Source organism: Catharus ustulatus, chromosome 3 (genome assembly GCF_009819885.2).
Source record: "Catharus ustulatus isolate bCatUst1 chromosome 3, bCatUst1.pri.v2, whole genome shotgun sequence".
Classification (NCBI taxonomy): domain Eukaryota; kingdom Metazoa; phylum Chordata; class Aves; order Passeriformes; family Turdidae; genus Catharus; species Catharus ustulatus.
Window position 1 is genome coordinate 88,197,563 of NC_046223.1, and position 26,813 is coordinate 88,224,375.

The window sequence follows — 26,813 nt, forward strand, 5'->3', positions numbered from 1 at the left end:
CTTTTGAAAATGGTCCTCGATCTACATCTCCACTTTAAAACCTGCGCACGTGGATTTCATTAGATTTCACAGTTAGAGCAAGATACTTGAGCAAGATTACGTAAAATGCATTATATCTTTAATAATTTGAATTAAAAACTTCATGGCAGAAATAACAGACCCCACGCCATAATCTTATTCCATTAATATGATTTTATCTGGGTCTAGGCTAATACACTAATCATTTCTCTGCAAATGGATTAAGACTATTCCTTTGTTCTTACTTATTGACCAAGCAGTACTAACATTGTATTTTAACTGAATTTAAAATGTTGGCTCAGATCTCATTTACTTTACCCAATGTATTCCAAGAAGGCTTAAAACCTTTTATGTCTGTACTCAGCTGTACGTTGCTCAAAACGACGCATGAACCACGTAGAAATACAATTTCCTAAAATTAAGTTGGCTTTCTTTTTATACTTACTGCTGAGACTACAGCAAAGTACCAGAGATAAATTCTTATTTGTATATTCCCACATTAAATCTATATAATAACAACCACATTTGAAATAACAGTTCTATACATTCAGATTCAAATATATTAGGTTCTTAAAGTGGAAAAGTTCAGAATAAGGTCTGAAAAAAAGAGGAAAAGTTCTTTTTCCTAAATTTGATACTTGGAAAAAGCATCGAAAGATAGCAAGATGATTGCTAGGTAATGGACACAATGAGATGTAGTAACTTGAAGCTGAACTAGGGATGGGAAGACTGCAGAACAGGAGAGGCACACAGTCTGAGTGCAGACGTAGTCAAGTTTTCCAGAGATTCTGGGGGCCAAGAGTTGAGCAGAGTTTCCTGCAGCTGTAAATCTTTGAAACTACTGCATTTGAGCCCAAAAGCAAGGACCTGTTTACAAGGACACAAAAGGCAGAGGAAAAGCTGTTTATCAAACCTTTTCCTATTTTGTATTATCTTGTCATGGAACTTGATTTAGATAAAATGGAAGAATTCTGCTTTTAATCCAATAAAATCTGGGGCTTGCATCTTATAGAACTTACTATGAAGCAGAAAACCTTGACAAATCCATCTTACAACTAATCCAGTGTCCCGTTATGAGATCTATAAATTGGGTTAGGGTCAAAGTGTTTTAATGCATCTCAGTTTGCAAGCTGTGAAATACAATAAACATGGTTTGTATTTTTGTAAGCTATTTTAAATACACCTTTGATTTTCAAATCTCATATTATGGTTGTATGAACTCAGCTTACACATTTCTACTTGATTTCTATTGAGCTCATTAGCCTCAGCAAGATTACAATAATGCAGCTATATTAGTTCCAGTTCCTCATTAAACTATTTTCTTTTATAACTTTCCTTTTAAAGACCTTTCAAGTAATACATAATACATCATTGTGCTTACTCAGAACTAAAGGACATTTATTTGTAATTTCTTCTTCGTATATTTCCAGACAAGAACAAACTCTTTCAGGCATGGCAACTGACTGAGTTCAAAGTAAAAAACAATGAAAGAAATGCCTTCCATCCCTACTCATGAAGGTATGCTTCTCAGTTTTTTTCCTTAATTATAACAAAAGTACTTTTTTTCTCTGAGAAATGCTTTTAAAATGAAACTTCATTCCGTATCAAGACCCTACACCCTTAGCCAGCAATAAGCTCATACCTTAGAACTTTCCAGGTGCTTGTATCTTACTTACCGGTTAGTTCAATGTGAAATGTACTATCTGTTAACACAAATTAGTGTGATCACAGTATGTCTGTCTTCAGCAGCTGGTGTTACACATGCTGCCTTTGCAAATAGTTGGCTTCAGGATATTGGTCTCTGCAGGTGCTGAACATCAAATTCCTCAGGCCTGCAGCCTCTTTCTAGTGGCCAGCACCAGCCTCTTACTCCACTCGTAGCTGAACTTGAAGTCTGCAATTGTTTGTTCACACACAGGCAAGGAAGAGACAATGCACTCATGCTCAACAGTTCCTAATAGCATTTGGCAAGACCACAGAATAGCCTGCAGAGATCAAGTGAAGGCTCACACAATCCTTCAGCCCAGCAACTTGCCCAACTACCAGCACGTATGTGACTGCCCCTTTTTATCCACTTTTCCCCTGCTCTGTCATGCTTGTTACACCCCAACCTTGATTTCTGTATTCCCCTGGTTTGGTCTCTGTCACCTACAGAGCCCATAATAAGCTGTGTACATTATTCTCTGTCTCATCCCCAAATTCTTTTCTCTGCATCCCGCAGCAAGTCCTATACCCAATTAAGCAATCACCCCTTACTTGCCTGGTATTCCTGGGATAGAATCTTTTTCCTTGACCCACCTGACTACTTTCCTTCGATGTACAAGAAGCATATCACTGGCTCTCTTTTTATTGATTAGATTACTCCACTTTGCCTCCCTGTTGCTGTTCATCTGATTCTTACAGTCTTTATGTTTTAGCCAGTCTTACAGCATCACACTGAATAGTGTTTCATATAAACAATCTCTGAGTTAGGACATTTTATTCAGTATTGGATTCATACTCTGTGCTGGTATTGTTCCTGTCATTATCACAAACAGCATACTACAAACACTTTAAGCATACTATTTCTCCAGAGATGCATTTGAAAAAGCCTCTCAATTAGCTCCACAGAAATTCAATCCTCCCAGTGACAGCTAATTAGACCAAAATAGCCTCACAGGTTAATTTTTCTTACTTCTGTATCAGCTTCTTGCTTTCTTTAACTACTACAGAAGCTAGGAGAGAGCTGATGAATACTTTATCATCCTCACGTACATATACATAATTCTGTTTCACAAATGCAGAACTGAGTGAGAGGGAGAAATGTTTAATAAATACTTATGCATCATTAGTTTCTTCTACCAGTCAGGATATTTTTCCTCAGTTTTGTTCTCATTTCAAATTTAATCACTTTGAAACAATTACCTTAAAAGCTAAGTAATTTTAACCTAACACATGCAATACTAAGATGGAGTTTGCTTTACTTGGGCAAGCTCCATTTTCTTTGTCTTCACCTTTCATATCATCATAATCTTTAACATGAACTGTCAATAAGCACTGCAGCCTCCATTTCAATTGGAAATAAGTCAAGTTTCTTTTTGCTTCTATTCCTCAAGCCTAAATAAACGTGAACCTATATGAAATTTCTGTGTATTGTGAAATAGAATATTTAAATCATCCTTACAATATGTAAAAGCCTTTTACAGCTTTTATCTTCACAGCTTCAAAGCCTTCACAGCTTCAAAAATGACAGTTTTTTAAAACTCGCCCTTCAGAGACATATTACAAGGCCTCTGATTTGTTTGTTCAGACATCCATTGCAACATTTATGCTAAGATTCAGCCCAACCTGTTTCATTTACACTAAAAATAAACCAGTTTTAAACCAAGGGAAAGAATACACTGATATCTACTTAGAGTGTAAACTGAGGGTTAAATAGGTAAGACAAAAAATGTGTATGTTCTCTTGCACAGAAGTCATCCTTGTTACTACACAGTGTAAAATACACTTTCTGCCTAGAGACAAGCCTGCAGCACCTTACTCTGACAGGAAGCACAATATTATCAAGTTGAGAGAAAACACTTGCTGAGCAGAGCCAGGACAGATTTATTTTGCAACAGTACAGTGGCATATCTGGGGACCAACCTCAGAATTGCCCCCTTTTCTTCTACCTGCAGGTACCAATTTTATAAAGGAAAAATTTCAAGTAAAACTGGAACACAAGCGCATCCAGTTGCAATTCTTTTTTCAGCAAAGCCAAGAGGCAATTATAGTAATTTTATGACTATAAGGCGCACCCTTTTGACTAAAATTTTCCCTTGAACCCAAAAGTGCGCCTTATAGTCCGGTGCGCCTTATCTGATGTACAAAGTTGCGAAATTTGCCAAACCGGAAGTGTGAGCTGTGAGCCGTGGGGGGAGCTGGAAGTGCCACGGCAGCCGGCTGGAGGCAGGCCCGGAGGCCCACGGCACCGCCCCTGCCAGGTGAAGGCGGGCCAGGGGGCCCGCGGCACCGCCCCTCTCGGGTCCAGGCAGTCCCAGGGGCCCATGGCTGCCGGCTGAATGCCGCCCAGGGGGCCCGCGGCACCCCTCCTGCCGGGTCCAGGTAGTTCCGGGAGCCCATGGCTGCTGGGTGAAGGCGGGCCAGGAGGCCCACGGCACCCGCCTTCCCGGGTCCAGGCAGTCCTGGGGGCCCATGACCGCCGGGTCCAGGGGGGCCCGGTGGCTCGCGGCACCGCCCCTGCCGGGTGGAGGTGGGCCCAGGGGCCAATGGCTGCCAGGTTGCGGCGGGGCCTTGGCCAGCAACTGCACGGGGTGAGTTGGGGGCGGAGCCTCGCTGCAAAAAAAAAGTGCGCCTTATAGTCCGGTGTGCCTTATCTGATCTACAAAGTTGCCAATTTTGCTGACTCCCGGGGGGTGCGCCTTATAGTCCGGTGCGCCTTATGGTCGTGAAATTACTGTAAATGCAGATAGGTTAACATTTCTGACTGATATATGTAAGGAAATTAGCATTAAATAGCTACCAGTTACTTGAACAACTAGGCAACTGGTAACTTAATTTTGCATGATAATTATCATCTGAAAAAATTATCTAGAGTGAGAAACTTGTCCATTTCCTTCAAATTGTGTTGAAAGACCCTGCTTCTTTCTCTTGCTTTTACGTCTACCACAGCTACAGTGCTATTTTCCAGCTACCTTTGAGTTAACTTTGTGAAGGCGTAATTATGCAACAATATAAATGCCAGAGTCATAAAAGGTTCCACACAACTGTTTTAGTGTCAAAAGCAACTATCAAAATGCAATAAATTCAACAGTCCAAAGAAACAGTCTTTTTAGCAAAAAGGCACACAATCAATACCTATATACTGTAATACCTATGTCAACTACAAATTTAAACAGGTTTGTCTGCAAAGTTGTTGCATTATACCAGAAGACTGCTGAAACAACTTATGGCATATTATTATTATTATTATTATTATTATTATTATTATTATTATTATTACTATTATTATTATTATTATTGTTGTTGTTGTTGTTGTTGTTGTTGTTATCATCATCCATTTAAAGTTTAAGCTCATGTTGGAGATTTAATTTCGCAGGTGATATCTAAAATAAGTTTTTATGAAAAATAAGTCAGTGTCTTTTCAGTGACATTTGCACATCTGACAGGATTTCCCACTATGCCACTGCCCTATCTTGATGGTTGCACACTGGAGCGAGATTAAGCACGTTCTAGCTTAAGCATGGTAATGTGAAACAGAACACACAAAAGCACTTGATTGCTTTGCCCATGCTCCAGTACTTGCATTATTTTAGGAAAACAAAGGAAGCGTATTATTTGAAACAAGATAAGATTATTATTTTGAGCAACATTATTTAATTTTTTTTTTCTTATCAGCTTCATCTTATCCAATTCTTATCCTCCTTTACATTTAGTTCCATGTTTCAGTACCACTTAGGTAAATGCATCGTGCATTTTGTTCCTGCACATCTGAATGATTGTACACAATCTCCTAACCAGTACTGTAATTTTTATAAAACTTTTTAGCTGAGATTGTATATTTGCAGTTTTAATCATGCATGGTCTTGCGGTTTCAAATGTGTCAGAATGTCTTTTTTCTAAAGACAGTATCCACCCATGAGTAAGGCTGCTTTAGTACATGCTTGTTTAAATGTGTCCACTTAATTTTGTTCAATATACAAATAAGCATATGTAATGTTGCCTCAATTGTCTCAAAGTCACCTGGAAAAAAGATGAAGCTTATCACAAGCTGAAAATGCCATCTGATAATACGTATTATCCACTGAAACCCAAGGCAGTATTATGTTTTGAAGCTGCATGGAGCAAAAGTGTAACAGAGGATCAATTAAAACTAACCAACTTAAAGCAGTTTTTGTTAAAAACAGTTGGGCAAGTTAAACAAAGGCAAATTTAACCAAAGCAGCCCAAATTCAAGCTTTTTCTCATTTTTTTAGATTCTATTCATATAGAATTTTTAAAAATTGCATTAAAATGCTGTTCTGCTGCAGACCAGAGTTGAGAGGATCAAGCTGATGCAGCAAACATACACTGGGCTGAAGAAAAAAAAGTGATACCCTTCCTGAACGCTGACTCCTTTTCCAACACTAAAAAGATAGAAACTTCTCCTTTTTTCATGACAAAAAAGGGGTTTCTTTCATTGCTTCTACCTGCAATATCTATTTCTTAATTTCTTTGTCTACAACTGCAAATACGTAATAAGAGCCATGACAGATTAATTTCATTAAGTAAGACTATTTTTCATGGCAATCCTCAAACAGAAGAAGTTCTTTGTCACCAGCAAAAAGAATGAATAGCACCATTTCGGGAAGAATCTAATTAGATTTTCTTTCCTCAAGGTTAGCATTAAAAACAACCAAAGAACCCAAAATAATCTGATCTCTTCCGTAAGACTGAGAAGGTATGATTAGAAATGTAAAACCAGGCTGGGAGAGGTCCATAGACCATAAAATGCAGACTGCAAGAAGAAAACGCCTTAAAACTCTTCACCCTTTTTGTGGGGGGTAGGAGGCAGGGAAACAGGTTGCCCTATGTCTTATCACATACTCCTAAATCCTGAGCTTTAATTCTTATCTGCTTAGTCTGAATTTATGAACACAAGGACTAAGAGTATAAATAAGACTATATATTCAACCAGAGAGCAAAACAGGTTTCTATTTTTCTGTTCCAATGATGTAAGACTGGTCTTTTAGTGCAAGCAAGATTTCTTTTTATATAAAAATCAAAAGGAAAAGATATTTTAAAAAGAAATCACTCAGGCAAACTATGCTAAGTCATCCAGGAAAATGTTATTATCAACTGTTCAAGTGATTTAGCAAATTATCAACAACACAATATTGAAACAAAGAAAACATTTAGAATAATGATAACAGGATTGTGAATTTAAATTATCATTCAGGTCAATATAGATAAATCCACTTACTCCTACAAGTTAAAAGCAACAACTTACACAGATCACTTTCACCAAACTCGTATTTAGGTAGACACTAAATATTCTGCAGGCTTTAATCTCTTCTGTGCATTCTTACAGTGTTACCCAGTTTTAAAGAAGTGAAGAACACTAAAGCACTATTTGCTCCGACTAATTTTTCCTTATACAAAATTATTAGGATGATAACTTGCAATATTTTGGATAAGCAAATTACATCCCAGAGAAATAAGGGGGACTGATAGCCCCTCTTGCTTCAGTTGTCCAGGCAGGTTTATTTTTGTGGGAATTTTAGCTGTCTTTGGGGGAAAACAAACACAACATCCTAGCAAGCCATGAAAAGTTCTTCCTATTTGGTTAAATGAGTATTTCACAAACTGTTTTTCCTATATGAAGGAGAAAAGCTGCTAGTATGACTTGCCCCCACTTTTGAGGGGTTTTCCAGTATGTTTTTAATGTAAGCAAACTGATGTCTGTACCTCTGTAACACAGGCCATCTGGTGCTGCCTGGTACCAGCTGAGTGAGAGGCAGCAGCTCACTGTTACTGCCAACTTTAATCTGCCAATTTAGTCTTCATTTTGGGGAAGGAAACCAGCATTTGATATACTACCATTGAAAAATAACCTCCAACTGACCCACTCCTGTCACTTGAAATAACTTTATACAAAAACAGGAGCCAGTTTCAAATTCAAAATGCAATATAGTAAAACAAACTAACTCAACAGTGTCATATTGAACTTCAGTTAATGAAGTGTAACTGCTGCAGTCCTTCAGAACCATTCATCATCCTGATATGTTCAACAGAATGGAAAGATCTTTAACTTTTGAGTGTTGATATTAGTTTGCAAATGCACAAGTACTTAGTGAAAAAATAAAGTAGTTTGTTCTTTATATCCTAACCATTTAACTTTAGTGTCCCAGTACAACACAATTCTGTCTTAAAGGGGTTTACTTCCATAACTTACATGGTCCTCAACATGCGGTATTTTATGGTGAAAACATCACAATATTTTCATGACAGTACTCAATTTGTGTGAAACCTCTAAACTAAACAGAGGAGAAAGCTACACAGCGCTGAACCCAAACACTTCCAAAGCATTCAGAGTCATGGACTTAGCTGAACTTTCTAGTTTTGGATATTAGAAATACTAAACAAGCTTTCTATGGACAGTATTCCAAATAACTTCCAGGTTATTAGCACTGTTGCACACCACATTTTATTTAAAAATTAGACTACATAAAAAGCTGAACCCTACAAAAATCTGAACATTTAGGCACATCAGTTTTCTTCTTCTTTACTCTGGGAGCCTCATAGCACCATATATAGTGAAGCCTTTTTAATTTGAATTTGTACTGCAGAAGTACATAAACAGACATGTCTTGAAAAAAACCAAACAGTCCTAGTTTGCTCTGAAATTCAAGAAGTCATACAGCTCAGTCCAACTTCTCTGTTCTAAACAGTGCAAAGCAAATGCCCATAATAAATGAAGTATTATTCCTTATACTCTTTGATTACTTGTGAACAATATTCCTCAGATCATTCTGCAGCTTTTGTTTATCTTTGGGGCACACAGTCTCCCCAGTTCACACACTGGCCATGCCCCATCTATACCCCTGATTGCTCAGCTTGAATGACCTAAATGCACCTCATCTCCTTTTCTGTGCTTCCTTTCAGTGGAAAGCAGGTACAAGGCAGATGGAGTGCACACAGAGCCTGCTCCAACCTGCTGCATGAAGAACAGCATGGAGCTTACCTAAAGTGCTCCTCTGCCCTCTGAAGAAACTTTACCTAAACTATCCACACAGGTTAAATTTTATTTCAGAAAACTATTACGAGGCTTTGAGAACTCTCTCAGACACAAGCAGAATACTTATGCTACATATTCTTTTAAAAATCACCAAATAATTCTAAATTGAACACATCCAATTAATCAAGGATGAACAAAAATTCTACTCGTGCTAGAAATAAAAAAGTGGTTTACTCTGCTCCTGAACAGAGAACTCATTCAGACAGCTTAAGCAGAAAAGAAAAAAAAAAAAAGTATCATGGCTGATTTGGGAAATTTCACTACCTTCAGCTGTGCAGAAGAGCAATTAATAAGAAGGGAAAGCTCCTCAGCAATTAATAAGGGCAGGCAGGATGATGAAGTTTAAAAATGGCTAGCAAAAGTCTAGCTGTTTTTTCCTGCCTACAAATTAAAGATTTTCTTGTGTAACTATCACAAAACATGTAAGATTGGCAGCCAAACTACAGACTTTCTTCCCCTCCCCACGAATAAAATGAGACTTATGTTTTTAGTCAATTTAAAATCCCTTTATCTTAATTGTCTGTACAGAACATGTAAAACTTGCTTTCACTATATGACAGTCTGCCTCATTATCCTGCTGTTGGCCCATAGGAAACATTTTGAAGCACACAATTATCTCAGTTTCATTATTTATTCCCTGCAATTCAACACATTTTTTATATTGCTAAAATTTGCACTTCTGTTGCTTGCAAACAAGCTGGGCTTTGAGTGAACATGTCAGCTTCAAATAACCTGGCCTCAGTTTTCACGTAATGAAAAACTACATAATAATTGTTACACCAGTTTTATTGCAGAATTTTTCCTGTTTCTCCAAAGTAATTGTAAGGATAAGGTTTTTTTAGGCAGAAGCACTAAGGAAACTTCAGATCTTCAACTGTGGAAACAGCATAGGGAGAGAGGGAGGAAAGACCCTAGGTAACTTAACGCAAGTTTCTTACTTCAGTTAGACTGAAAAAAACCTTACAGCTACCAGTAGCTTGGCAATGTTGCATGTTTTATTAAGAGCTCTGCAGATCTAACGTGGAGCATCCCGTTGTTGGCTGCTTCCAACAAAATGCAACCACTGGACTAGACTCAACCAGTAGCTGACATAGTAAGATCTTGTTATATTACAAATTACTCAGTAATTTCATCAGAAAAAGTGAACAGCCCAGAAAAATAGAGTAAAACAACTATCCTTGCTACTCACTACCTGCAGCAGATCTCTGGTCTTGAACAAATTCTACACTGCATCTGAACTCTCCAATGTGAATGCTTACAAAAAATATTTCCCTTCAAGCACATGATGATTCTTTACTGAAAAGCAGTTTCAGTAAGTAAGCTCACTATTATTAAATCAATTAAAAGATTATGTTCTTTGTTTATCAAAGTATGATAATCAAAAAAGAAACTTCTATGCCATAATTACCTGACACATTCATGCTATATTTGGATTATAAGCTTACTTAGTCAGTGCCAGAAGCTTTTAGTAATATTTCAAAATGTAAAAGAAATCATGCTAGACATTTAGCTTGTTAAAGGCTTAGGATCACTGAGTGACAGGATCTAGTTAGTGACAAGAGAAAGACTCTCAAATGGATGTAGGAGCAAATTAGTTAAGACCTCTAATTTTTTTCCATCTTTACTGATTCTTCTACAGGATAGCTAAAACACTGCTTCATTTACCTTAATCTAAAAGAAGTCTCAAAATTGTGACAGAACTGCCAACTGCTTGCTCACATATTTTTAATTTATTAACTTCCCAAGCCTGGAATAACTAGACTGGAGATAAACCATGCTTGTAGTAAAGGCAACCAGTGACTTCACAAATGAAGCATGCAGACTTCTCATACTGTTTCCTCCTCCAGGAACTGGGAAAAATAACCATCTTGATGTGGCTGCTGAAAACACGATAGATACTACGATCAAGAGGCCTGCACTCCTCTACTGATTCAGGAGGTAATATTTAAAAGATCCTATAGCCAGTCTCTACCTGGATGTGAAGTGTAAACAGTTATGTTTATGAGCTCCCTGAAGCAGAATCACAGCACAAAAGCATCTGTGTATTACTCTGACTATGAAAATAAAACCTTTTAATTTTCTACCTCACCAACACTGTCCAGCAGAAACAAATATATGATACAGTTCTCTTTCATTTGGATTACAGAAAGCAACTAGACTTTTAAAACATATAAAGTTTACAGTCTGAAAGCAGTTTATTTTGAATGAATGATCCTTTAAAAGCCCAAGCTTGAAGAATGTCTTAAATTAAAAAGATGACACACAGATGAGTTCCATGTGAGCAGACAACGCTGACACATTAATAATGAAATATATGCTGCAGTACTTCAAACATTTTGCAGCTGTTACAAAAGCACGATTATCTAATACAGATATATTTACCAAATTTCACATTTTGTAGAACAAGCATTTAAAATCAAAATACTTCTTTTTATTTGCCTAATCATTAACTGGTAATCTAAAGACTTTTCAAATGTAAATCTAATCAGCGGCATTAGAATTGTTTTTTATTTCAAGTGGTAGGATAATCCCTCAGCTGTAACTATGTTCTGCTGTCACTTCCCCTCACTTAATCAAATATTCCCAGCCACATAACAAGGTTCACACACCCTTTCAAAGGGAAACCCTCTCTCCCAGTCCAAAAGTAGATCTTTGGGCTCTAGAGAAAGTTAATGTTTCCAAACCACAGAAGTATTTTTAACTGAAGTATATTATTATAAGGACCAAAATAAAAAATTTAACTTGGCTGGACAACCTCACAAAGCTTCAATAATCAACAATTCTAATGTTTTTATTGTTATTCATAAACTTACTTTAACCTCATACCATATCAATAACAATGGCTCACTGAAGCTTCACAAATTGTCATAATAATATCTGCTTCTGCACTAACTCATTCCAAACTTGCTTTCTAACTTAAGAGAAATTATATTTATACTGGGGAGGGGCATTTTCCCCCCTCCAAATATGCATGTATATATTTTTGTATCTTCTTTTATTATGTAAAAAATACTCTATTTGAAAACGGAATTAGAATCATAGTCTGTGAACACACATGTTTTATAATTGTAACACAGCACTATTGGAGAATAAACTGACAGATGGAGACTCCAATGCATTCTGCAGACTACACTACGTGAGCATATTAATAGATTCACAAGATTTAGGAGACAACATCTGTATTTAAAAAAAAATAATATATTTCATACTAAAATTACCCATTCCATTTTTGTTTAATATTACCTCTCTGCAGAAGTGCACGTGAAATTTTAATTGCACCTACACTGCTAAGGCTGCTCATTACACTTTGACATAGTTGTGGAAAGAAGCAAGTTGCTTCTTTCTTTCTTTTAAGCAAGTTTGCTTGATTTGCCTGCGTGTCATGCTTTGTGACATGATCTTAGTTGCAAATTTTCAAGTTATTTAGAGCTAGTAACTAAATTCTACAGATTATACATTCATGTTTAAAATGGATTAATTTATCAAAGACAGCATCAGATAATAATACAGGACTCAATAAAACCGACAATTTTCTATGCAAGAATACCAGTGGTCCATGACCCTGAGGTTAGCTCAGTCAAAGCATGGTGCCACCAACACCAAGATTGTGGGTTCAATCCCCATACGGGTTGTGTACTTAACAGCTGGACTTGGTAATCCTGGTGGGTCCCCCCTTCCAAGTCAAAACTATTCTGTGATCTTGAAAACCTTAATGAGATTTATGGTCTGAGCCTAAACTTTAACAAAGCTTAACCCATTTCCCTCTTCTCCTAAACACATTCCTCATCGTATGGTCGACCAACCTTTGTATGCAAGTAACAGCACAAGCAAACAATTCATGTAGATTAACCAGATTACAACTCATATACACATACATATATACACACATACACACTAATTTTTCCCCCAAATCTCTGAACGTATCTAATACTATGTGCCATTTTTAAATAATTGGAAAAAAGAAAAACTCTTATTACCTTTTCAGCTGTCAACTGTTTTGATGGTTTTTCTGATTCTCTCTCTTTCTTTTTCTCTTCTTTCTTTTTTTCTTTTTCCTTCTGCAAAAAGAAAAAGCATTTTGCTAGTAAAAAATTTGCAAACATATTGAATGCCTACAGCCATACAGACTATAAACAGAGATCTTCAGTTACTCCCTTTCAAATTAGAGTTTATGCTTCTATCTGCTCTCCTTCCAGAAGAGACTCATTTTGCTCAAATACTAACACTAAAAATACTGTGACTTTTATATTAAATTCAAGAAATTCCTTTTTTCACCTGTTCAATTGCTTTTCTGCTTAATAAGCAGAAGGAAAAATGAACTAGTATTACTTCTCCTAAGCTAAACAGAGCTGAAGAGAAAAAAAATCTACAAGTGTAAGTATCTCCTTTAACTCTGATAACCTCTGTCATTGAGGGTGGATGTCAGCTGCTTTGACCAAAGAACTAGACTAAGGTAAATTGCACACTGCTTTCTGCAGAAAGGTACCAATTTTTCAAAGAGAATCTAGTAGTCTTAAAAGATACTCCTGAACATAAAAAAATTGCCTTGGCCCATCTGACAGGCCAGCTGAGTCACGAGACATTATGTTGTTCCAGAAAGTGAAAATATAAAGAGCCCTTTACTTTGAATGCTTCATAATGACACCACAGAAATTTCTTCACTTTAGTTTCTAATGAATGAATGTGGCAAAATTACTGACCCATCTGACTGAAGCAAAGCATAAAATATTACTTAAGCAATAACATGAAGATACAGATTTTCTAGGTCAGCAATTGTTTTGACAAAGTGCCTGCCTGCATTTACCTTGTTACAGCTACAGTGTAGTACTAGTGAGTATATTTGAACACCAAATGGATGAAGCAAAGGTTTTCCATCTGTAATAAAGACAATGAAACAGTAGCTCCTAAATGTTCTTTCAGCCATTAGACTTGTATCCGCTTTGTTCAAAGCTTCAAAGCTTCAAAACAGCCTTGTTTCAGAAAACACTACAAGTTTCTCAATATTAGGAGGAAGGTTGAGAAGCTAGATCTGCCCACGCAGCTCCAGTGTTAGAAATAAAACAGTTAATAGTTTTTGTCAATAAGGAATGTGGTTTGTGATTTTTTTCTTCTTTTTTTAACATCCAGTATACACAATGTTAAAATTTTTATAACGTGGCATTTACTTAATACAATTCTAACACTCTGATGACTTTTTTTGTTTCTTTTTGGGTTTGTTTGGAGGTTTTTTTTGGAGGTGACTAGGTACATGGGGATCCAAGTAACACATTCTTCAAAACTTCCAGTAATCCATTTTCAAACCTTTCACCATATTTACCAGATGGAGGGGGCTACTCAAGTCCCAACCAACCCATGTGAATTACTTCATGAGGCACTAATCTTAACACTCAGTTCCTGGAAAATCAGACTATCACACCAAGCACCTGGTTACAAGCAACAGAAAGTAATGACCACAATCATGAAACATCAATAGGGGAATTTGGAGCATCTGTTTTGATGAAAAGAAACAGAGAGCAACTTAGATTTCAGTGAATATAAGAACACAAATGTGAACAAGTGGTCCAAACTAGAGACCTTGCCAATACTGTATCTCAGCTGTGGTAGTGCAAGATGTTCAAGAAATGTCTGTATGACATAATAACCAGAGAATTGCAGTGTTATTGAACTAGGAATACATATGCATAGACATGCCTTTCAATGAAGCTCAGCCTTTCTTCCACTACTGTTCCAGTCACCCTAGTACCAACCTGCATTCCAATAAACACACAAATTACACTGTCAGAGCAACAACTTTTTGAAAACTCTTTCATTTTCTTTCATTCCCACATCCTACTCCAACTTTCTAAAGTTGAAAAATTTAAATAAACATAATCTCTTCTCCCGTGGAAACTTAGACAACTGCATCAAAAGAAGTGTGATCAACAGGTCAAGGGACATGATTCTCCTTCTCTCTCTGCTCTCACAGACCCACCCTCTGGAGCTGGGGCCCCCAACATCAGAAGGACATGGACCCACTGCAGCACAGAGAAGGGTCACAAAAATGACTGAGGGCTGGAGCACCTCTCTCTGAAGCCAGGCTGAGAAAATAGGGGTTGTCTGAGTCTGGAGAAGAAAGAAGACTCCAAGGACACGTTATAGCAGTCTTCCTATAGTAGCATCTAAAGGGGGCTTCAGGAACGATGGGGCAAGGACTCTATCAGGACAGTGACAGAAGGGGGAATGGCTCTAAACTGAAAGAGGGTAGGTTTAGATTAGATACTAGGAAGAAATTCTTTACTGTGAGGATGGCGAGACACTGTAAGAGATTGCCCAGAGTGGCTGTGGATTCCCTATCCCTGAAGTGTTCAAGGCCAGTTTGGATGGGGTTTTGAGCAACCTGGTCTAGTGGATGGTGTCCCTGCTCATAGTAGGGGCTGGAATGACATGATCTTTAAGGGCCCTTCCAACTCAAACCATCCTATGGCTCTACAATTCTATGATTTGATTCCTCTCCACCTGGGAAAGATTGTTTGAAGTGTCATGTAAGTACTCTTACTTTTCAATCACAGTACCTTAAATTTCCTTGAATACATTTAAGTGAAAGCAGAGTTAAAGTTTTTGCATTTTTTCAGTGTGTCCTGATTTCCAATTTGACTTCAACATTTTTTAAAGTATGTATGTTTTGTCAAAGAAACCCTACTTCTGGAGTACATCTGGAAACATTTAATTTTTTCAAGACTTAAAGAACAGGAATGCAGCAAGTTTCATATAGCAAACACTCCATAAAGGTGACCAAATATAAATATACGCGTCTTATTGCCCTTAACAAATCTCTGAAAGCTTAATAGTGAATATATTAAGACTTAAAATAAACTGTTCTCCTATGTTTCTACCTCCACACCTACAGAGTCTATAGAAACAGTCTTGATTCCCAGCAACTTTATTTTCATTCATTTCATTTTCACTGTGGACTTGAAAACCCACAAGTCCTTCATCTTCACACTTCCTGATTTCAATATTCAAGCTTTCTGCCTCAGCTCCATTAGATAAAAATGAATTCAGACTAAATAAAACCAATTCTCAGATGTTGCATTCATGCCAGAACTTCAACTTAAGTGTTTCATTACTTGCAAAAGCAGTCAAAAATCACTATGAAGACAATAAAATTAAATCAACTTCATATTGGTCTTAAATTCTAAGCAAATATTATTAAATTTTTTTCAAAGTTTCATTTCTTATAACATGGCATACTAGTTACACAGAAGAGCTTTCAAATGCGAATGCACCAATAAAGACGGACAAGAAAGTAAAGGCAAGTTTTATTCTATTCCCAGTACAACTTAAAACACTTCAACGAGGCTTGTGGTCTTAGTCCATGACACTGTCATTTAAATTTTAATTAATGTTTAAATATAGCTGAACCAAAATAATTTATAACTTCTATCCAAATTTTCTGTATTTAGAAGGAAAAAGCTTGATTTATATTCACATCATAAATTATTTAATATACTGTAGAGTCTCAATTTAGAGTGAAGTATCTAAAAGAACCTAACACTGGACATTCACATTCTAAAAATGCATTTTATTATTGTTGCAAATTCTGACATTTACTGACAGTTGACATAAATGATGCCTCATCTACTACTTGCTTCTGTGTTATGTTTTTTCAAACACCCATCTAAACAGGAAATGTGTTAGCATACACACATATCTCAGCCAGAAGAGATATTAAAACCAGTATGAGCCAAATTAATTCTATATTTATCTCCAAGGAGAATGAACTAAATGGCTGGAACAATACTGACAATTTAGAATTTGGAACAAGCAAGCAATACAAAAAAATATATCAGAAATCATTCCGGATGAGACAGGACAGTATCACTTATGCCCATTAGCTAGGAATTAAATGGGTTTTCCACAGTTTTGTGACACTAAAACAGACGAGAACCAGAATTTTGGCATATAAACACCAAGAAGTAACAACCACACATATACTTTCCAGTTGTATTGGTTCTTTTCATTTAGCTAGTCCAAGAAAAAAAGGAGAGATGTGTTTCAAGTGTGTGAAGTATTAACAGCAATTCTAACTCTCAAGTAACCTCAGTGAAATTACTCTATAGAGATGTAAACATTTGTGCAAAGCAGTAACCTGATAAGAGTTACATCCAAAACCAATATACCTCTGCTTTGCTCTTCTCAGCAGCAGCTTGCAGAGAAGGAGAAGATGCCAAAGGCTGAGCAGCATCAGATGATATCTGTACAAAACAGAGGAAAGAAACGAGAAAGAAAATAAGCAAGAACAGCTGTGAAGGGAGGCAGCAGAGGCCGCTAAGAGATTTTCATTCCTTTTTTTTTTTTCCCAATAATCTTGGTGGTAGTAGTTATACAACATAGAAGAAACATAAAGAGGAGACAAAGAGTTGGTTTTTTCCTGAGTACAATATTTAAAGGAAATGTTTCAGGTAGGAATTCACTAGGACAGAATATAAGAAAATGAACCTGGATAAGATCATATCAAAGCCCTAAGAAAAATAATTAGTTTTCATCCATTGTTCAATTTTTATCCAGTGTAACTACTGAAATATTAATGTCCTGAAGCATGAAGGAAGACTGTCCCAGAGGAGGGAGAGAAAAGAGTGCTTTTGTTCTTGTTTAATGTAACAGAATATTTTTATTAAAAGGAATTCAAACTAACTCTGAAAGTTACACATTAATTAAAGTTCTAATTAACTCTTCTCTAAGAGCACTTCAAGTACATAAAGACTTAGGGTTAATATAAACCCACATCTTAGCAGCAGGTTGAAGGATCTCAGACAAGTGACACTTCTTTTCTAGGAATTAGTATGTAAAATTGCTATTAACACAACTAGACTTCCAGAACTCTCCAAAAGGTTTACGTTAAATATGCAACAGATACAGTTTGCTCAAAAAAATAGCGTTTCTCTAAAGGCATTTTCATACCTCTTCCTATCCAATTTTTTATGCATAGCTGATTACTTTAATGGAAACATTATCTTTCTATTCCCCTTATTATAAAAATGCAACAGAAATACATTTTCCAGATATGTAGAAGATCTTCAGAGCTATAAAGCTGACATTTCTACATTGTTTTATATCACCTCTATTATACAGAAGGAAAATTTAGAAATAAATGAAGCTATAATAGAGTAAGTCAGTATGTTGGACCAAAATAAGCAATCTAAATGACATATTTTTATCTAGTTGAAAAAAATAGCTTGCACTAAATGGAAACTGAAAGCCGATAAAAAACCTCATCATATGTCTAAATACCCCATATTTCTTACAGAAAATCCTATCAGTTTCTTTACTTACACAGCTGGAATATTCATAGAATTTATATATTTAGTATTTTTAGAAGGCAGATACTACATCTATGCTGGAGGAAAGATATTTATAAGGTTTAATTTTAAAACCAAATTGTACCTGCAGAAATATGAAACAGAATTCTCATTTCTATATTTACTCTTTTAAAATCCTCAGGTTATTAGCAGAGTTATGGATACACCTGCTGCAATAATGCAGTTTTGCAAACAGTAGCTTTCTGTTGCTATAGGAACACTGGGATCCTGTTTATTCTGACTGTACCAAATAATGTCAGAAAAATTATTAGGTAACTACACAATATACTGAACATCATGCTCCTTCTAAGTTTTCAATTATAAAAAAAAAAGTGTAAAATTCTGATAATGAATCATCTTAAGTATACTTTCAACCTGCTAACAAGTGGGATTTTTTGTTTGCATTTGGAGGTTTTTTTCATTCCTTTGTATACTTCAGATTTCACGAGAATTTAAACTTGATAGCTCTCACAGGTGAACAGCAGGTAACAGCTACTTGCCACAAAGAACAAAGAAAGCAAAATTTCATTTGGGACTTAGGGAGAAAATCAGCACTGTAGGTGTTTGTCAATTTCCATCCTCCCATAATAGCTCTCAATCTTCAAATCCTCTTCATAATATAAAGGATTATCTAGCCTAGAAAAAGGCGACCCTATGAAGGCCTGAAAGCAATTATTATAGTTTTGCCAATCAAGTAATGGAATCACAGAACCAATGAAGAAGTGTCATGCAAGCTATAAGCATGAGACAGAGTGAAAAGCAGCCGCTGTCTAGCCTCGGATATGGAACAAGATTTACAAGTTGAGAAATGCTCAAACATAATGTTTAAAGACAACCAGCAGCACTACAAAAAAGAGCACTTGAAAGCACACTTCACACATGCAAATATTCAACCAAGCAAGAGAACAAAAGATATGACTGAAGCTAATCTTTAAGTGAAAACACATTACAACGTATAAAGAACAGATTAAGGTTATATAATGAAAGCAACAGTACAAGGTTGAGCTGCTGAACAGCTTTATCATCACTGCATCGTGTTGAGTTTGTTATCTACCTGGCTGCACCAGATAAGGAAAGCTGAATGGAAAAATCAAATCAAACTGAGTGGCTAGACAAAGCTAAACATGCAAATATTGTCTACCTGGAATTTTTCAAAGACCTTGATTTCATTTTTCAGAGCATTCTCCTGAAGGAACTTGCTGCTCATGGCTTAAGCAGGTGCACTATTCACTAGGTACACATGGGCTGGGTGGCTGGGCCCAGAGAGCAGTGGTGAACGGAGTCATAACCAAAGAGTGGCCGGCCACTAGTGAGGTTCCCCCAGGTTTAGTATTGGGGCCAGGATATATCTTTAATATCTTTCTTTATCCAGGATTTGGATGAGGGGAAGGAGTGCCTCATCATTCAGTTTGCAGATATTACCAAGCTGGGCAGGAGTGTTGATCGGCTGAAGGACAGGAAGGCTCCACAGACGGATCTGGACAAGCTCCACCAATGGCCCAAGGCCAACACTACAAGGTTCAACACAGTGAAGTTCCAGGTCTTGCACTTGGGACTCTTGGGGGTGAGTGACTGGAAAATTGCCCTGGGGGAAAAGGATCTGGCAATGCTGGCTTACAGTGACCTAAATTTCTCCATCAAAATCCAAAAAGCAATTTCCAATCCTATTCCAGAATCCAAGTGAAAAAGCATACACTGATCTACTCTGACAACACATTTGCATTGTGCTCTGGAAAGCAGCCAACCAAAGACACCTTTGATTATTACTAGTACCTTAAAGTATCAAACAAAATCAGTGGTGACCTCTGTAACTAATCATACATACCACTAGAAAAATAAAAATGTTGGGTGATTGTGTGCATTAACAATGTACTGCAGAATGATAAGTAACATATGAATACATCATTTTAACTTTTAACTTAGGAGTAGTTACATCTTTTGATTAAGAAATTAATTACAAATTGCCTAAAACAAAGAATGATGGTAAGGAGCAGTTTCCCATTTTTCCACAAAATTTTGATCGCACTTCAGACCAGAAGACTTGCAGTCATTTAATTTTTCGCAATTCTTGAATCTCCTTCCATTGTTTGTGTTTTGTAACTTCTTTTTTGAAAGATCGTACAGAAAAAATAACCATTTTGCAAAATGGAATTCAACACTCTCTGGTACCTTTAGTGCTGAGCAAGAAATTACATACTCAGGTAACAGTACTGTGAGATTTCAATTTCACCTGCACTCTGTGAGAAGCCCCTTGGTGCATTAAAAAAGTGAGATCAGAAAAGAAAGAATCTGCAGATTTATTTACAATATTAGTCCAGTTCCCAGTCCCATTTACATGTAAATGTGTAAACCTACCCCCATGTTCCTCCCCTTTATTCTTAACATATAATACACTTCTGTATTATCTGTTATTTACTTAGTGATTACAGTAATTTCACAACTATAAGGCGCACCCTTTTGACTAAAATTTTTCCCCGAACCTGGAAGTGCGCCTTATAATCCAGTGCGCCTTATCTGATGTACAAAGTTGCGACATTTGCCACCCCGGAAGTGTGAGCCGTGAGCTGTGGGCAGAGCCAGAAGTGCCGTGGCAGCCGGGTGGAGGCGGGCCCGGGAGCCCGCAGCACTGCCCCTGCCAGGTGGAGGTGGGCCCGGGGACCGGCGGCACCACCCCTCCTGGGTCCAGGCGAGCCCAGGGGCCCATGGCTGCCGGGTGAAGGCGGGCCTAGGGGCCTGTGGCGCCGCCCCTGCCAGGCGGAGGCGGGCCCAGGGGCCAATGGCTGCCGGATTGAGGCGGGGTCTCGGCCAGAAACTGCGCGGGGGGAGCTGGGGGCTCGCTGAAAAAAAAAGTGCGCCTTATAGTCCGGTGCACCTTACGGTCATGAAATTACTGTACATGCTAAGTTAACAGTTCATGTAAAAGCAACAATACAAACGGTAGTTGGCCCAACATCTTGGTGTAGTCTGTTGACCAGATTATTATTCCAAGCAAAAAAAAGTAAGCTTTAAACAAGAACTAAATGAAGTTATCAGAAAACATAACATATAAAAACTAAGAATTATTTTACTTCAGATTAGTTTGTATTGATGTGTTTTTGATGCTATGTAAGTCATACAAATACTATTAGCCATTAAGGTGTAAGTACTTAATAAAGTTTTCACCTTTTATTTGTCGTTTTTCCAAAATGCTACATTGATGCAATTATTTAGCCTTTTATTAAAAAGGATTCAAGTTGAAGCTTTATAAGCCTACACTAAGCTTCTATTTTAATATGAAATGCAGGGTACTATCACACAGAAGAATCAAGACATTAAAGAGTAAGAGCATTATCAAACCACTCAGGAAGTCCACAGTTGAACCAAATACAAAAGTGCCCTCGAGTGGCCAGTTTATACACACACAGTATGGAGAAAAATAGCACAAATGAAGAGGACTATTCTGCTTTCACTTGACACGTTTCAAGTTTAGCTGCTACATATGTTTTTTCTTATTTCATCAGACTTTTGACTTTATTACTGTGTATCTCAAATGTTGAATATATAAGTATCAGTACAGCAATTATAGACTGCTAGTAGATAAACACAAATCAATTGCTTGACATTTTTTAAAGAGGTCTGTTGTTGAAACACTGAAAGGAACATAAGAATACTAGTGTACTATTAACACTTACCTATGAATTTTTCGAAGTTCTTAAGGCTAACTGGCATGGCATGTTTGAAATTACTAGAATGTCTCCCTGTGCTGGTTTTGGTTTGGGTAGAGTTCATTTTCTTCACAGTGACTGGCATGAGGTTGTGTTTTGGATTTGTGCTGAATGCAGGGTTGATTAATTATAGAGATGTTTTTGTTATTGCTGAGCAGGGTTTGCACAGAGCCAAGGCCTTTTCTGCTTTTCATGCAGCCAGCCTGGTGAGGAAGTTGGGGGTGCATGGGAGGCTGGGAAGAGACACAGCCCAGACAGGTGACCCAAACTGACCAAAGGGATACTCCAGAACATGTGACACCATGCTCAGTATGTAAAGTGTGGGGAAGAAAGAGGATATTTAGAGTGGGGCCACGTCTTCCTAAGTCACCATTGCACATGAGATGGCTGAACACTGCCTGCCTTGGGAAGCAGTGAATTAATTCCTTATTTTGCTTTGCTTGTGGACAAGCAAGCTTTTGTTTTCCCTATTCAGCTGTCTTTATCTCAACCCACAGGTTTTCTGGCTTTTACCCTTTTCGATTCTCTTCCCAATCCTGCTGGAGGCAGAGTGAGTAAGCAGCTGCACAGCACTTGGCTGCTGACTGTGGTGAAACCACAACACTCCCCTATTCTATGCTGTAACGCTGGACACCCAGAGAAATTCAGAGTCCTGTCTTTCACAAAACAGAGCAGTGGTTGGCTGTGAAAAAAGCCAGTACTGCTCTTCTACCAATACTGTGAACACACTCAGCACACCTCCATCTCTTCAGAGTTACCATCCTAATGGATGGTAATGGAGTATGAAGCTTATACAGAAGTCAGGTGTAGTTCTGAACATGTGCAGAGTTATGGACATTTGTCACATTTACATCAAACAGATGCAATTATACACTGTTCTGGGAAATACAGATATATTTCACAGACTTAAGAAAAAAGTATTTTTTCCCAGCTGTAACCCAGGACATCCACACCTAGTGTTGCCCACTGTTTTTTAGATTATTTATATTCTCCTTTCGATAATCATCTCTGTGAGGTATTGCAGAGAAGCACGATGGCTTAGTTAAAATCTGACATTAGATAAACAAAACAGATGCTTTTCATCTCTTGCTGAATTGCCCTCCCTTTCTCCCATCCAGCCTACCCAGTGTTTTCTGCATTTCTGTTCCAGGGAAAATTGTCTTTAAGTGAGAATTTCCCTGAACTTCAGAACATCACCTTCTGTTCCCCTAAGTGGTTTGTTCTGCTTGCTTGCAAGATCATTTACATTTTCAGGATCCATGTTAAACTGGCAAGGTAGGCACTAGAGAGATCATCTTTGTCAAAGGCTTGTTTACTTGGACACAGCAACTTTTAGCTATGTGCTCCTTGGACATCATCTCTGTCCAAGGTCCTATGTGTGAAGTACTGCTAGAAGTAATTATGGAAGTGAGGAAAACAAGACTCTGCATGGGAGAGCTACTGGGAATGCAGCTGGCTTATTGAAAATCCAGTCTGGTTTCTCCAACTCCTTCATTTATTCCACTGCTTGGCAAAGTGTTGCTGAAGGAATGGCACTTGTGGTATACCCAGGCACTGATACTAGGGCAAACACTATTTAACTTCTTCAGGAATAAACCAGGCAGTGGAGAGGAGTACAGGCTTGCAAAGGGTACAAACAGGAAAAGTGGTTCATGCACTGTATAGGTCTATTGCCATTCAGAGCACCCCTGACAGGAGGGGCCACCAGGAATCACCTGATGTTCAAAGCAAAGTGCCAAGTCTCACACCCAGGGAGGAATAACTTGCACCAGCATGGGTTCAGTACCAAGTGGATGGAAAGTAGATTTTCAGAAAAGGACCTGGAGGTTCTGGTGGACAAGCTGGACACAAGCATGCACATGGTCAATTCTGGGCTCACAAGCACAAGAGAATTAAGGGCACACTGAAACAAGTCCAGCAAAGACACACTAAGATGATTAAAGGACTGGAGCACCTTTCAGACAAGGAAAGGCTTAGTGATTTCAGATTACTTCATGTGGAGGGAAGAAACCAGGAGTTGGGGAATGAGCAGGGAACAAAGACTAAGGCAGACAGACTGTTGCCTGTGACATCCAGAAATAAGACCAAGAGGCACTGAACATAAACTGAAACACAAGAAACACCATTTCTTTATTTCTTTTATTGTGGAGGGGGTTGAATACTGGAACAGGCTGCCCCGAGATGTCAGGAAGCCTCCAGCCCTGGAGACATTCAAAACTCAATTGTATATGAGACTCAAGAACCTGTTCTAGATGATCCTTACTTTGAGCAGGATGACATCCAAAGGTGCTTCCAACCTTAGCTATTTGGAAATCTTATAATTTAACCCATTCTAAAAAAATGATCTTGAAAGTAATTAACCCTCCTTTCCATATCCCTGCCTCCAAGCCATAATTCTTGTAGGGTATTTCAGTGCTCCCTATTGATGCCTATCTTGAACAGCATATTTTTAAAACACTTCCCATCACTTGATTCCAAAGTTGTTCATAGACCACAAAAAGCCCCAGCAGGTGTACTGCACTTTTGCAAGGGGTAACTGGTAACCACTCCCTCTACAATAACAACTGAATCCTTCTGAATGCTGGCTACCATAAACTGAAATGTTCGTGTGCCCTTTCATACCGTGATTTGTAAATCTTAAGATGCCTACTTAACATTTTTGTGCAGTAAATGTATTACAGATTTCATCTCCTTTAAGATAACTTTCTGGAAAGTGTGCCATCACAATCTCTAAATGCACATCACATTTTAGCCAGTTGCCTAGCTTCATACTTCTTAAACTATACACAATGTCTTAGGAAAACATGAAAAATGTAGACCCATAATTCTTTTTCTTCAGTGAACTTAAGAGTTACATGAAACTTCTGCTTCGTACATAATTCACACCCTTTCCTAAGTACAGAAACTTTGTTTCCTATTCTCTAAAAATTGTCAGGATGTGATAATATATTCCCACTTCATGTAGTGGAATAGATTGTACCAGTTCATAATTTTTGAGACTGAAAGTATTTGAAATCTACTTCAGCTGAATCATCATCCACCCTGAATAAAGCAATTCCTATGTGCATTTTCCTATATATTTATTTTTATTAAAAGCTGCAGAGATTGTTTATGATGATACCTACATAGCTAACCTTTATTCTCATCCAACACAGTGACTTCACTGCTTTTCCTCATTACTCATATGGCATAAGGGTCATTGCATTAAATAAAAAAAATAAATAGCTGAAGAAAGATTGTCTTTTTACAGGTTTTATTTTACATGAAAGGGGAGGTGCTGATTTTTTTTAAATGGAAACTGTTCCTGTATCTTAACTTACAAAGATGCTCTAATTGTTTCACTGCCTTGCGAAGTTCAATTTATTGGATCCTGTGCTATACTTCATTGTTTATGTATGCCTAAAAATCAAGAATGAGGCCTGGCAGAAAATTAATTCCACGACAACAGTATTATGCTGCAGATATTTAAAATACATTTACTTACTAAGATCTATTGTTTCTCCTAAGCTGATTATTCAAAGAACAAAACCAGTTCTTTCCAACAAAAAATACTGCATCATGTGTTATTCACAGGACAAATATACATACATTGTTCCAGGTCTTTCCCTCAGGTCTTTCTGTAAATTAGCCACAAGCCTGCACTGGGTCTAAGCAAAAAAATGAGAGTAACTATTTATGATAACCCACTTACCACAGTTGAGTAAATTGTACCACACATTCAGTCCTGAACAGTGATAAAGGACAAGCATCTCACATTTTTCCAAAAACAACAGATCAGAAAACTCCAAGATAACATTCATTTCGCAAATTTAGAAGATTTTTAAAGTCAAGTTGCTATCATTTGGCAAGAATGCTAATATTGATTAAAAATAGGGTACAAGGTGCTCTTTGCAAAACTAAGTATGGTAAAGAAATTTTCCAGAAGAGCTTGTCATGGTGTAGCACTGACACCCGATGGGAACAGTTCACAAGAACACTTTTTCATTCACTATTATTCATCTAAGTATCGTATTAGCAAGTGCTTTGATGCTACCAAAACATTTGGTGGGGGCTGAAGACTACAAGCAGGAAACTCCCCCTTTCTCCACAGCTGCCCCTCAGTTCCCAGGGAATTTCATCCATCTTCTAGCAGGGTAGAAAGAGGGAAGGTGGCTCAGATGTCATTAGGACTGCAAAACAAAAGCTCTAAAAGCTGTCACCAACCCCCTGCACAGGAGCGTGGAAACATGCACTCCTTTCTCACTCCCTACTCAAACCTCCCACAGACCCCCATGTGCTGGAAGCATAGGGTAACCTGCCCTCTTCCCTGCCACCAGTACCAGAAGCAGAAATGCAGAGTACCAGAAAAGCAGAATAGAGGCTTCACCTTTTCTTCTTCCTTGTCAGCCCCAGACCCATAGAAAGACAATCACTGAACACCAGTTGCAGCACTACGGGCACACATGAGCTGGGTCAGGGCCAGAGCCAGAGAGGATATCTCAACGCAAACATCAGAAAACAACTGTAGGTGTTACACTAGTCCAGCTCATTTACTGTTGTGTACTTTTAAGATCTCCCATAACTGTGACTAGAGATTGTCCAGCTCAAACCTGATGCCTTGTGGTCTTGAAGAAACACAAGTGACTCTGAATGCGCACAACTCATCTATTGCTAAAATACTGTACAACCAGATTTTGTTCCCAGAAAGATTATGCCATTTACACTAGGCAGTAGAAGAAAACCCCAAGGAGGAAGAAAGTACTCAGCAGTAACATGTTTCTCTTCAGCTTGTCTGGATTCTATCCTTGCTGCTATGGAAGCTAAGTGATTCATCTTACTCCACAATATGATAAAGCAAAATCTGATTACTCCTTCAAACACGTTAAGGCAGGAGTGAACTGCTACATAAGACACCAAGGTTCTCTGTTTAGAAGGATCTTGAGTGTCTTCAGAACTTTTTTAAAAAGTATAAAATTATACTCTCTTCCTACTTTCTATTTTGGAATAAAAGTAAAGAAG

The 26,813-nt window shown here is 37.7% G+C and overlaps 1 protein-coding gene across 2 annotated transcripts in view; it reads right to left on the reverse strand.

Annotated features, from left to right (window-relative positions):
- The window catches only part of SMAP1 (small ArfGAP 1), a 93,373-nt gene that overhangs the window by 32,547 nt on the left and 34,013 nt on the right, over nt 1–26,813 (reverse strand). Inside the window, exons 5-6 of one of the 2 annotated variants that reach the window (XM_033054112.1) lie at nt 16,933–17,007; nt 12,751–12,831 (exon numbers count right to left, since the gene is read on the reverse strand). In XM_033054112.1, the coding sequence (XP_032910003.1) occupies nt 12,751–12,831; nt 16,933–17,007 (156 nt within the window). The remainder of the gene's footprint in view (nt 1–12,750; nt 12,832–16,932; nt 17,008–26,813) is intronic. The other variant, XM_033054113.2, reaches the window with a different exon arrangement.